Genomic DNA, 13882 nt, shown 5'->3' on the forward strand with positions numbered 1-13882 from the left:
TAATATAATCTTCCCATCTGTGTCTAAATCCCTAAAGTAGTCTCTTGCGTTTGGCTATGTGATTAAGATGTTCTATTAACTTCACCTACCCCCTCCATAAATTCTACAATCCCCGCCAATCCTTGATTTAATCGGCTAGAGAATATTATATGAAGCAGTTATAAAATTTTCCATATCCTTTTGTTAACTTACTGTCATTCCTCTCTCTTACCCCAAATATTCTTTTCAACGCTTTTCCGTCTTCATCATGGTAATTATTAATCAGCTGGAACACTCCATCTCTCTTCGAGTGTCCAAAAGCGGTGCCAGTTTCTTTTTCTGATTTCATTGTCTGTGGCTTGTATCCAGCTCAGCTTCTAACTGGGTTGTATTTTAATATGCAAATGAAATAGATTCATATTTTTCCACAATGTTCATTGGCGCGTTCGTGTAATTTGTTACAAGTACCGGGAATTTCGGACTACTGAGCCGTGTTCTTCGAATTGCCCAGAAGCCTCCAGTCTTAAAGCAGACATGTCCGTCGTCATTCTAAAATTGCGTAACCACCGGTACAATGTCTTCATCTTTGTTTAAATATTCAAGAAATTTCTTGTATTGCAGACTTCTGAAGTTAATTACTGTTTTATAAAAGAAAAACCCGCTATATGGTTTTAATCTTGATCCGGCTAATCCAATTGATATCTTTATCTCCCGTTGTTGTTTGAAATAACTTCTGATATTATTGAACCCACCGTCCCCAAGCGATCTCTACTGTGGAGATTTTCCGGCTAAAATTGTGCATGAATTCATTCTGTCTCCACTCACATTCTCTACGACAATTTCGGAAACTCCTACCGAAATTTCCTTCAAAACTTTTCTAACAATAAATAATATTTAAGAATCCAGTCCGTACCGCGAAGAAAACACTACACTTCACCATTAAAAAGATCAACTGGTTATAATTATATTTAATTAAATTCGCAAGACTTTCTAATAATGCCATAATTATTTTCACGCTGATAAAAGTAAATCTTTGTATTGGATCTAGAATTTTTCGTACACACTATACAGATTTGCATAGAAACGTAGCGAAAGTTATTCCATTGGCTGACAAACGCTACGCAGAACTTTTTACACAAAGAGAAGAGTGTGCATCCCTGCTATCTACAGCCAACAGCGTACTGATATTGTGTACAAAACCGCTTTGCATACTGGAAAGAATTTCATACATAACGATGCCTTGCGTCAAGCCAATGCAATTTCCTCTGACGTGTATCCGCTTCTAAGTGACAGGTTTTTCTACAGAAGGAAATGAAGACGCTCTGTGACTTATAAGCACTAATGTTTCGGGCGTGTTACAGGGTAACAATACGATCTGGTGTTAAGATTATAAAGTACTACTTTGTGAAGTATATTCTGTACGAATAGATGAAAGTTTATTCTTTAGAACTTTGTTGCCACTCTATAAACAGTATACTGAAAGCAAAATAACTGTGGTGGTACAAAGTTAGACTACTGATGACTCTAAGTTCTACCCCCACTTATCAGCTGAGTTACAAACAAAGTTGTCATGTCGTCAGAATGTTTCATAACACCGTGCTGATAGAAAAGGACACTTATAGTTAATATACAAGGTGCGATCGGAAAGTTTAAAGACTGTGTCAATAGCGGGCGAACCGGATGTAGTACGAGCTTCTGACTTTAGGGGGTGCGGCCTACATTCATAGTGAATCAGTGTGCCAGCCGGCATCATCGAATTAGCATTTGTTTCTTAGTTACGGGCGTTTTGGTAGTGCATTACACCGACCGTCCTGCGATTTCGGAATGGCGTGTGCATCAAATTTTGCCAAAGACTCGCCAAAACGGCTACGGAAACCTATGAAATGCTAAAGCAAGCATTTGGGGAGTCCGCAATGGGTCGTGCACAAACTTTTGTGTGGCATTCACGTTTTAAAAATGGCCGAACCTCTGTCGATGATGACGAGCGTTCTGGACGACCATCTTCGAGCACAACGCCCGAAAATGTTACGAAGATCGACGTCGTACCATCAACGACTTGTGCGACATTGTTGGGATAGGCTATGGGACCTGTCAGCTGATTCTAAAGGAAGAACTCCACATGCGACGCATCATGACAACGCGCCAGCGCACACCGCCCTCAAAGTTCGGCAGTTTTTGACCTCAAACACCATGGCCGTCATCCCGCACCCTCCTTATTCGCCGTGTGACTTCTTCCTCTTCCCAAAGATGAAAATTCAGCTAAAGGGAAGGAGATTTGAGACGATAGAAGAGATTCAGGCAGAATCGCAGATGGTGCTTGACAGGCTGACAAAGAAAGATTTCCAGGGATGCTTCCAGGCTTGGCAGCGGCGCTGGGATCGTTGTGCTCACTCCCAGGGGAAGTACTTCGAGGGTGATGGATGAATTTAATACCTGAGATAAGTGTACGGGTTTTTATAGGCGCAGTCTTGAAACTTTCCGATCGCACCTCGTATGCTGAACATTTTACCGATAACTTAGACTAGAAATTGCCGACCATTAGGCAATACAAATATTTTTTTCTGTTACGTACGTGTCTGTTTAAAATATAATTAGCGTTATCAGAATGTTTCTTTCTCTCGGTTATGAAAAATACTTTTACTACAGATAGTTGAGAATAAACATGACGAATTTATGGAGAAGTGTTCACCAGATGAAGGTACAGTGACGATGGGAAATGACTCGCGTGGAAATTCTAAGGCAAAGAGATGACGAAATGCAGCTAAGATGACGAAAGGCGTTTATGATAATTCTTCTAAACGTCGCCCGTTTAAAAATGTATAGCCCATTTGGAATGCGCATATTTTTCTAACGCTCTCTTTTTACATACCTCACTCGTCATGATGTTCTTTTTATCACAGATGTCTGATGAAAATGTCGAAAGGTTACCCCGGCTGCCTGTGCCCGGTCCATGTAAGTCGACACGAGTTACAGAACGCGAGTTGTAAATTCCACAGATGACGCTGAAACAGCGTGTCTACGTCTTTTAACCAAGGTTTCATTGACGTTTAAAGTTGTAAATATAATTTATACACACCCTGTATATGTGAAGTTTGAACAACATAAATTCCACAAGTAAACTGTTTATTACAGACATCCAACCCGTCATGTTTCGACTACTATTATGCATCTTCAGGTGATTCTCACTGTTTTGAAGTACTAAATATGTTTAATATAGACTTTATTTCCTATAGAACCATTGGACTTTTAAAAGTACATATGTTTTAAGGGGGGAAAAATCATAAATCCTATGTTCCATCGTCCATACGTGCTCTGAATTTAATCACAGACGTGGATTTCTGTTTTGTCGACACGACTTCGCTTATAATAGTCCCTTGCGTTTTCCCTCGCGCACCGATAACAAAATCACATCTCGAGTGCCTCAATTAGCGATTCTCGAAATAAAGCTTTGAGTCTTTAACGATGCTTTTTCAGATCTATTATTTGCATGAAACACACCACGGTGGTCTAGCGGTTAGGACGCTGGCCTTGTAATCCTGGGGTCTCGGGTTCGATTCCCGGCGGTGCCCGAATTTATAACTTGTGTTGGGCAAGGCCGTGGTCTAGGCAACACGGAGTTTTCCTCCGTGGCATCCCAACAATTACTCCATTCACACACAGAAGAAGGCAATGGCAAACCACTTCTGGATCGTCTGCCAAGAACGTATATGAACAGGTCCCAGTCCGAGAAAAGGATGGAAGGATTCTGTTCATATGGACCTGTCGTCAGACAGAACACTAAATAATAATAAATATTTGCATGAATTGGAAAGTGGCGGACGATGACGAATGATAAATTTGGGAAGCCAAGGAGTTTACTGCATGATTGAAGACGTTGGTCCCGAGTTTTGGTACAGGGGTTCTGGGAGTGAATTCAGAAGAAAATTCGCCAGGGCCGAGATCTAACCACGACTTTTCAAAACACGAAGCAGCATTTCTGACCACTGAACCTCGAAATTCGTTCGTCAGGTTCAACTGGCGCGTGGGAGGGTTCCAGTAACCCGCTTCCTTATTGATCCAATGGGGTTGAAAGGAAAAGAGACAATCGCAGACAGGTTTGGAAGATGCTCTCTGCTCCGTGGAACGTAAAATTTATTTGAGACTTCGTTTCCCTTTCTGTTCTTTTTACGTGTATTTGTTGTGAATTCCAAACCGTTGTAACATTTCAGGTTTTAACGGCGGTGAGTCCGAAGATGACTTGTCTTCTGGGTAGTAACGCCGTGTAGCCTAGTAGAAGTTTATCATCGTTTCGGAGGTCCTTGCTGCCTCCATCATCAGGGAGATGATTGTTATTATAGAGGGTGTTGTGATTTTCCTCACGGATTCCAAGATAATTCTCTAATCGTACTTTAAAACAGTCCACGACCACTTCCACATCATCTCCAATTTATCATTTGCGATTATCATGCTAGTCGACCCTGTCTTAGAAACCTTTGCATTTTGTAAATCCTCTTAAAACAACAAATGTCAATAAACAAAGCAACAAACATGAAAAGGGAAATTGTAAGAGGAATTTTAGCCGCAGAAATGAAATGTTTTGAAAGATTTCAGTGATGGATTAGATTCAGTAAAATTGAGAGAATATACCCAGGTCTTCAGTAAATTGACGAATAGCCCGAAAATGATCAATACATCTCAGTCTAATGGACAACAGACTCCCAGAATTTGCTGTTAATTTCGAACCGGGGACTTGTGGGACATAATCCCAAAGGTGAAGATGAAGACAGCAGGTTTGGGTCACGGAGAGACAAGAGTGAAAGAATATAATTAGGTGTTGCCTCCGTTTAAAGTAATTTCAAAAGGAATTACGTATAGAGAACGTGACATTGATTTGCATAACCCAAGATTCAACGTCTTGCTAACTTGAACTTTGTATAATTACAACAAATTGTCTTCAAATTGTATCTGACATTTTTAAACTCAAACTTAATCAGACGAGATAAAGCGAACAAATTGCGTGCAAGATGTAAATTAGTACTTCCGTTGTAAGTAGCTCGTCATTTATTAAAGAAATTCAGGCTAACCTAACCTTGGCGTTGTGTCCTATTTTTGAATTATCTTCAGCATTTTTGGAAACAAGGATGTGGAAGGCTCAGTTTCAGAGTAGATATTATATTAATGTAGATGGAGAATTAGCTTATAGGGAATAATAAAGTTCGATAACGCTGTAGAATTAAATAATACAAGAAAATACTTGTGTAAAAATCAGATATGAACGAGAGAATAAAATCAGTAATATACAATTTTAAATAGGGAAGATCGAATCGATTTATCGTTTAGATCATAAACACAAAATTAAACATTATTAATCCTTGAAGCATGTGGGACACATACTTACCATTGGGCGTTGGAGGGATAAAGGCATGAATTATATTTATATTTTATGGCTGTATTAACTTTTTTATATCACGATTGGGTCACTTTTAAGAAGATGAGTAACTTCGATTTGAACTGTTTGTTTAAAAATAAGTTCCATTGAATCCACGAACACGAGCATTAGTTAAAGTAGAGAGGACATTAGTTACCATGCACTCCCCTCTAATTAATATCATTCATATCTGTTTGATAAATTGGCGAGGAAACACGCAGACGGATGTAACATCTTCATTATGCGTTCACGTTACACGCTTCGCGAAGACGGACTCTTACGAATAAAACTGACACATAGTTGCGTGGTGGGGGTTCCTTGGGGTAGTCAACTGCAGTCTTCTCTGTAACGAATCAACTCCTGCCACAAAACAAGCCTTGTATAATTTGTCTCCTTTTCCCCAAAGGCAAACGTCCCGTCTGAGAAAAAGAAACTTGTTCACATCAGGGATGTAACTGACTTGAGTTATGAATTGGCTTGAATAATTTATCGACGAACTATGTAACTGACTAGCTGAATAACTTATAATTGAATGAGTACGTTCAGTCTAGTTACATGACGTCACTGAAGATGAAATAAAACGAAAGGGGGGGAAATGATACAGCAGAGTAGCAATTTAAAGGTCCCTGGCCTCGCCTACTTTTGACATAGCAAGCCCCAGCTGGGGAGTAAGAATGTCGAGATGCTATCAGCTCTTAATTTTAACTCCAAACGTGCAAGGGTTTCGCCACACGTTTTCAGTTGTGCCACGAATTTTTATAAGAAATTGTATATTCCCATGTTATAATTATAAAAAAGGAGTCTCTTATCTTTCGTAATTAGAATTCTTCTTACACAAACAGAGATTAATCATTGATAGTTTTATTCAGCGCGTGTTATATTTTGTTTTCTTATGCATTCATTTTTACAGAGCAAGGATTGATATGTAGATATATGAAAATGGCCATGTATAATTTCGTAACCCCTTTTCGTGAGGTTAAATTTTGTGGTGTGTAGTCGTAAGTTTTTGACAAATTTTGGTGCGCCGCGCTCGTGTTACAACGTTGTACAATTTTGCTGTGACCTTTAAGCATGCAGTTCCCCCCCCCTTTTTATCTATACAAGAAAGATAAGTTCATTGTGAAAAGGTCGTCTGCTATCTAAGTTTTATTTGCTGTCAAAATATTGAAACACACGAAACTAAAATTTTATCTGTCCCTCGTCTCCTTCGTGATGGCGGTATTTTCTCTACAGACGTTTTAAGATTTTATCGTAAAACACAGGACATATTGGAATTAGGTACAGCCACGTCAACCACACCATCTATTGGCGTAATGGCGTACTACGATAACCTGCTGTTCAGAAACTAGGTAATAGATGGCTTCATAGCCGAGACTCAGTTTTGTGAGGTTAGGTATTGGCATTTCTTCAACGCCAAATGAGTTCTGCTACACCAATTTTGGTCTTCTGCGTTGTGGATTTGAAGGTAGATGCCAACTTTTCGGATGCTACCTGATTCTCACTTCATTCCATATGTTCGTCCAAGATGTTGGTATACGCCTGCAAGACAACTCGTCGTCACAACCAATCTTCACCGCTGTGATGACCTCAGATTTAATATATTTACCACAGCGTTCCAAAAACTTAAAAAATGTGTTTGCCCCTCACAAGCGCTTGGGATTAAGGCTTTGGTTCGCACTAAAAATGCTAAGAGGAAAACTAAAATAAATGTACAGAAACTTAAGAGCTTTATCTGTATCGATGAATTTGTTCGATTTTCTTTGTCAGAGTTTATCTGATAGCAGAGAGGACTGTGGGACACTTTTTAATAATATATTTTCTACCCTTTTGCTTACCACACTTCGGTAAACACCGCGTATGATCTGAAGCTTTCACGGCGACTAAATATAATGAATTTTTCTGGGGCTACCAGCTGTGTCAGGTGGTTGAAAGGCGAAAACACCGACGTTTTCTAGAAGTACCCTTAATACGAGCACGAAGATGGTTCTCGAAACATTGATGTATTCTGAGTACGAGGACGAAGATGGTTCTCGAAACGTTTGTGTACTCTGAGTACGAGGACGAAGATGGTTCTCGAAACGTTTGTGTACTCTGAGTACGAGGACGAAGATGGTTCTCGAAACGTTGGTGTACTCTGAGTACGAGGACGAAGATGGTTCTCGAAACGTTGGTGTACTCTGAGTACGAGGACGAAGATGGTTCTCGAAACGTTGGTGTACTCTGAGTACGAGGACGAAGATGGTTCTCGAAACGTTGGTGGTTTTTCGCCTTTCAGCCACCTGACACGGCTGGTAGCCCCAGAAAAATTCATTGTATTTAGTAGCCATGTAACCTGAACCTCTTTGTGGTTTCAGTGCGTGATATGCGTGAACGCCAAAGCGACGATGCAGACTTCTCCTTGCGGTCATCGCGTCGTTTGCCGGAAGTGCTTCGTGAAGACGATCCAGATGGCAGTGTCCCAGCGTCTGTTGCCCCTCCGTTGCGTCATTTGTCGCGCGAAGATCCTCCGGCTAAAGCAGAACGGCGTCACGGCAGGGGGCGTCCTCCTACCGACGTCGGCGTCGCATTACTCTGTGGGCAGCAAATCTTGGGTGGTTCCAAACTCGGCTTCTACGTATACCATGGGGACGAGTAAGTGGGTTGTTCCTGGTTCTGCGTCTAGCTACTCCGTGGGCAAGACGTGGGTGGTTCCCAACTCGGCGTCTCAGTACTCCATGGGCAGTCATGGCTCGGTACCAAATTCGGCGTCATTGTATTCCATGACGTCTGGATCATCTTCCCTGTCCGGTAAGTGTGTATTTTTGTGTTAATCGATTATGGGGTCTTCTGGGTTGTACAATTCTGCCGATGTCTCAGAGGCGTATGCCGTCTCCATCATGAGGTCTCAAAAGATACGTAGCCTTTTTTTTTATCTCTTGGTGGCATACAAGTTGAAATTCCTCAATGGAAGGTATTCGATATTCATGCGATAATTATTGCCATCAGTTAATGTTATTTTGTACTGTTTAGAAATAGTGAAATTAACATCAGTAACAAGAATTTTTAGACGAGTTCGCTACTACAATTTTTTTAAAAAAATGTACGCATTACCTTCGCTGTTTTTTTTTCCAATTAACGACTTAAGAAAGGCTGAGCGGATTTTCATGGAATTTGATATTGGCGAGTTTTATACCAACTTTTGTCGATATATCGAATTTTAGTTAAAGTCGAACAACGATTACGAGTACGTTATGTGAAGACATACGTGCGTTTCTGAGCCGTCTTCGGAGTTCCTGTTTTTTTAGTAAATTAATTTTTAGTAATAAGTGTGTCTGGAATATATTTTGTTGAACAAGTCCCCGCGTTTCAAATGCCGTAGGTGTGATGTCTGTTGAACGAGAACTGTGGACATTTAACCACGTCGACAAATTAATCAAAGCCGATTGGATAAGCTGTCAAGATGGAGGTTGTGCGAAGTCGCGAATACGCCAAGCTACTGAATCTGAACATAAAAAAAGTTTTGAGAATTTAAAAAAAAATTGTTTAAGATAAAATAAAACTGTATAAATCGTATTATAGAAACTTCTTTCTTATATAATTTGCCTCAATAATCTGAGGCATTTTATAAAATTCCTACGTATTCTACAGAATACGTAGGCAAAGTATAAAATAAACTCTTAGTTTCATGCATTGCCCAAAAGTTCCAGGCATTTTATAAAATGCCTGGGCATTCCATAGAGAATGCATGAATTTCATACTTTACCTACTGATTTTAGGCATTCTATACATTGCCTAAAATTTCTGGGCATTTCCAAATATGTAAATGATATTTTAATATCTTATGTATAATTTTATTTATATACAATTGTGATTAGACGGGAAAAAAACACGAATAATTAAATTTTAATTCACAATATGACGCAATTATATCAACTTATTTTAATACGTGTTAAAATTTAGGAGAGAACTTCCGACCAAATTTTTTGTGTGTATTTGTTGTTTCTACCGTGCCCCGTTTATTTTATGACAGTCCTGGTTTTAAACCTTTGTGCAAACGATTAAACACGTGCATGATGGTGCTGTGAGCGGGTTTTGTGGGAAGTGACGTCATCTGTTACCAACAGAGACGAAATTTTAGGTAGGCACCGTAGCAGCAGGGGTTATTAATCATTGTTAGAACTGCAGAAAATTTGTGTCTGTGGATAAGGGAACTGCAGGGGATAGCCTTGTATAATCTTTTGATGCAGGATTCAGGGATGTAACAATATGCCGCGTTTCGTAATTAAGAAAGATGGGACGGGATCTTGACAACGCTTTATCCATCACGCTGAGAGCGAGTGGGTATGGTTATTTTTAACCAAAGTTGGTACTTTGTCAATGTCAGCAAATCTCCTATCTTTTAAACTTCTTCCTCCATCGTATTATTATATAATAAATGCTTTTGTTACTAATGAACGGAAACATCATTCATTGTCAGCACAGGCGAACATAATGAATTATGGGTAAGAACGTTATCGTGTGTCGAGATTATGAACAGATAAAAGTGATTTTCCATCGTATGAAGATGGCTGTCCTCTGGGGTGTTACGCCGTGTAGTCTGATAAACGTTTATCGACGTTTCGTAGCTGAATATCCCCCCGTCACCAGGCCATGTTTATGGAGGCAGCAAGGACCTCCGAAACGTCGGTAAAATTCTACCAGACTACACGGCGCAACAATCCAGAAGACAGAAATCTTCGTTTCTAGTTACTGGTAACAGAATTGTAAATTTATCGCTGCTGAAATTTGTATGAACTCGACAACCTTGTAACTAGGTTTTGTCGGTTTTTAAAAACCGGGTTTAAAATCCGGTTTATTTGCATAAATTTGTAAAATTCGAAAACCGATTTTTAAAATTTAAAAAAGCCGGTTTTAGATACTAGCATTAATATGGAAAAATTAATTACTTAATTAAAAACGTTAATATTTTGACTTGAAATCGCCTCGGGCAAAAGCATATTGTAGTAAAACTAATTTTCATGAGTCAGGCGAATGTTTGACATGCAAATCCACAAACGCATTCTATTTTTAATTTCTGAAAAAGAGCAGTTTAGAAGAAATTATAGCAAAACTTGCTGCAATGGATGGATTGTCCACTAATAGCATTACAACAAGCTCGTTCATACGAGTCATTACCAAAAAACAACTCTCGAGTAATGGATCTCATTCATACGTTTCATGACAATGCCAAACGTGAAATTACAAATGAATTGGATATTATTAAGGAGAATGGGAAAAAATTTTCTATAACTTTAGATGAGTGGACTAGCAAAAGAAATCGCAGATATTTGAATATCAACGTACACCATTTTGCGGAAGATTTTAATTTGGGCTTAGCTCCAATAGCTAGTTCCTGCGATCCTAAGAAAACATTAGAATTAGTTTCCGAGAGGCTACAAATTTTTAACTTGTATCTAGCAAACGACATAGTTTATAATTCATATTTTGTACGGACTTTAGTTTTTTATTTGGTTTTGTATAGAGTATATTTTATTTTCTTATATTTTTGTAATTCCATAAATATTAAATAAACTGAAAAAAATTTAAAAAGTATAAATATTTTTTAATGTTTTAACTATATTTTGTTTTTAAATTCTAAAACCGGAATAACCGGTTTTTTGGAAATATTGAAATTCGAAAACCGGTTTTTTCAAAAGTAGGTTTTTGTATAAACCCTACTTTTAACACTCTTCTAAGCATGAGGTAGGCCTGTTATATATTTAATGTGTTTATCCAATTCGTGATGGATAATCCTTTTCTGGTGATAAAGCGGCCGGAGTGTGAAACTATCAACTCGTTTGTGTTTAATGCAGGTTTTAAAACTGATTCGCACGTATCTGGGAAACTTGCGTTGGTGCACTCCATTCCAGGGCGTCTTTGAACTATTCTTTGTGTAAACAATCGTCGTCACGTCTTCCTGCTTGCCTGTGTCTGAACGCCTCGTGTTTCATTTGTTTCAGGTGTGTCTTCCGTGAGTTCTGCGACGAATGGCAGTCAGAGCTCAAACAAATCGGGGAAGTGTACCGGGCCGAGGGTAGGTTACCCACGGCAACCCACGGGCTCGCTTCGGAAATCGCAGACGCAAGCAATGAAGGTTTGTTCAGTCCCGTTACTCTACGTTCATGTCAGTGATTACGGATTAAGCAACATCTCTGAAACGTCGGTAAACTTCTATCCGACTACACGGCGCTACAAGCCAGAGGAGTCATATTTATTCTCGCCTCCGTGAGAACCTGAAATTTCACAATGTAATTTTTTATTGATCTTTAAAGGTTCATCTCTCCTCGTGAAGCATATTTCATAACATTCATTTCGATATTCTTTATATATATTTATGTAGTTTCAAATTATGTTCGTAATATTATTAATATGTAATCTCTTACTCAGTCTCTCATCAATAAGGGACTGCCTTATTCATTTACTCGTTAATTCATTTATATACGAATGTCTAGGTTAAACACGGAGGACATTATTATGTGAGATGATCATATTTAAAATGATGTGTAGAGGGAGTGTGTTAGGAGTATATGCTTTCGATTTATTCCTTGTAATCAATGAAAATATATTTGTACTTCATCTTATAAAATTGCCTAGAAAGAACACCAAATTACTATACAGTTTTAATTTGGTATCAAAGTACACCTTATTTTATACAAATTTTTTAAAATTTACATATGTCGCTTTAGCTCTGAGGATTTCGTATATTGTACTTGGCATTAATTTATATCCCACATTAGTATGCGTTTAGGTTAAGTTAGGTTAGGTTAGGTTAGGTTTGGTTGGGTTAAGTTAGGTTATGTTGGGTTAGGTTAGGTTAGGTTGGGTTAGGTTAGGTTAGGTTGGGTTGGGTTGGGTTAGATTAGGTTAGGTTATACGTGATTCATAGTTATTTTGTTTGATAAAGGTTGTATGTCGTGTCATGTAAGGATCGTTGTCGGGAGGATGTAATGTGCAGAGTGGGTAAAGTATGGTCGAATTTCAGCACGCCGACTAGGTACTTAACCCTGCTCCCATTCGAACTTTTTGCCAATATTTAAAATATCGTTGCATATATTTTACCAATATTTCTCTCACTCGGTTGATATTCAAAATTTTATCATTTTTTGTTCTAGTCGGCGTGTACCATCTGTGACTCGGCTAATATTAACGTTTCTGTATTTCTGTGCTAATACCAAACTAATATCTGAAAACAGACCGGTGTTTACAATGTTTCGTCTAATACGTATTTGTTGTTACGATTTGGCCATTAATTATAATTTATGACCTATTTGCTTTATTAGAATCCGGCTATTATTTTAAATGTGTCAAATTTTTACACTTTGTGTAAAAATGCCAGTTTACATTTCGAGGCAAAGACTATTATTTATGCTTTGGAATCCAGTGATGCAATTAACAACATTTAATAGTAGTACTGTTTAGGATGATGACTGATTTTAAATTACGGTCAGTGTGTACGATGCTAATTGCATGAATTACAGATTCTGTTATAAATACACACATTTAAACCGTTCAGGACCTAATGCGGTTTGTGCAAACAGAACAAGTAATCAATAGAGACCGCCACTCTCGGCTGGGAAATTTTGCAATGGTGAATCTGTAAAGAACAAACGAGAGTTTGTTTATATTTCATATTATGCTAAAGTATCCTTTGAGAGTTTCCATTCCTATTTGATTTTAACCTTCAAATGTTGCAGACAGGAATAAATATGTCCGTTATTTTCGTCTTCTTTATCTTTTATCGGATTATTACGACACCACGATTCAAAAAAACCACAACCTAATTCAAACTACTGCAAAATGCAAGTCTATTGTTACCAACGCTAACCAAGAACGGATGGATACATTAACTTTACCTTTACGTCGTTAAAGCATTTCTGATTGAATACAATAAGAATATATCTATTTATAAGGAACAGCGTTTTTTTAAAATCTATAAATTAAAAAATCTTATTAAATTGTTTTCTAGATATTTATCGAGCACGCGTCACGGCTTACGCTGAGGCCAACTACCCGTGTGATACATTTAACTCCGCTAAGTTTTTAATCCTGCAGTGTAACTCCTTCCGGCAGCCCCGTTTCCGTTTTAACCTTGTGTTTGCATGTGATGAAGTTTAATCGTACGTGTAATTTATTTGACTCTCAGCTTCGGATACAGGAATATAAGGAACCTGTGAGGTCTAACAAGGAACAGCCGGAGAAGCCCACACGCCTCCCGCCCATCAAAGAGTTCCAGCGAGAGTTCCGGGCAGGCAAAGAGCGAACCGCTTCGTCTTCCACGCGGATACGGTAAGTTCCATTATCCACAGCCTTCTGTACAACAGTTTCTAGTAGCTGTCGTATCGGAATTTCTCTCTGTGTTTCAATGCTTGACCAAAGAATTAGGTGCAAAAATCTATTAATGCTTTTGTTTAACAAAATTTTGGTGGTGGTCCATAGTACAGGAATTTAAATCACGTGTTCCTTTACGGCGCTGGGTAA

At 38.6% G+C, this 13882-nt stretch overlaps 1 protein-coding gene across 1 annotated transcript in view; it reads left to right on the plus strand.

The window, feature by feature from the left end:
• The window catches only part of LOC110840797 (uncharacterized), an 89109-nt gene that overhangs the window by 58719 nt on the left and 16508 nt on the right, over positions 1-13882 (plus strand). Inside the window, exons 3-5 of the mRNA XM_022086054.2 lie at positions 7741-8173; positions 11365-11498; positions 13548-13690. Of these exons, the coding sequence (XP_021941746.1) occupies positions 7741-8173; positions 11365-11498; positions 13548-13690 (710 nt within the window). The remainder of the gene's footprint in view (positions 1-7740; positions 8174-11364; positions 11499-13547; positions 13691-13882) is intronic.

This window comes from Zootermopsis nevadensis, unplaced genomic scaffold (assembly GCF_977971745.1).
Source record: "Zootermopsis nevadensis isolate Lab colony 2312 unplaced genomic scaffold, Znev_1.0 Znev_ptg000050l, whole genome shotgun sequence".
In the NCBI taxonomy this organism is placed as follows: Eukaryota; Metazoa; Arthropoda; class Insecta; order Blattodea; family Termopsidae; genus Zootermopsis; species Zootermopsis nevadensis.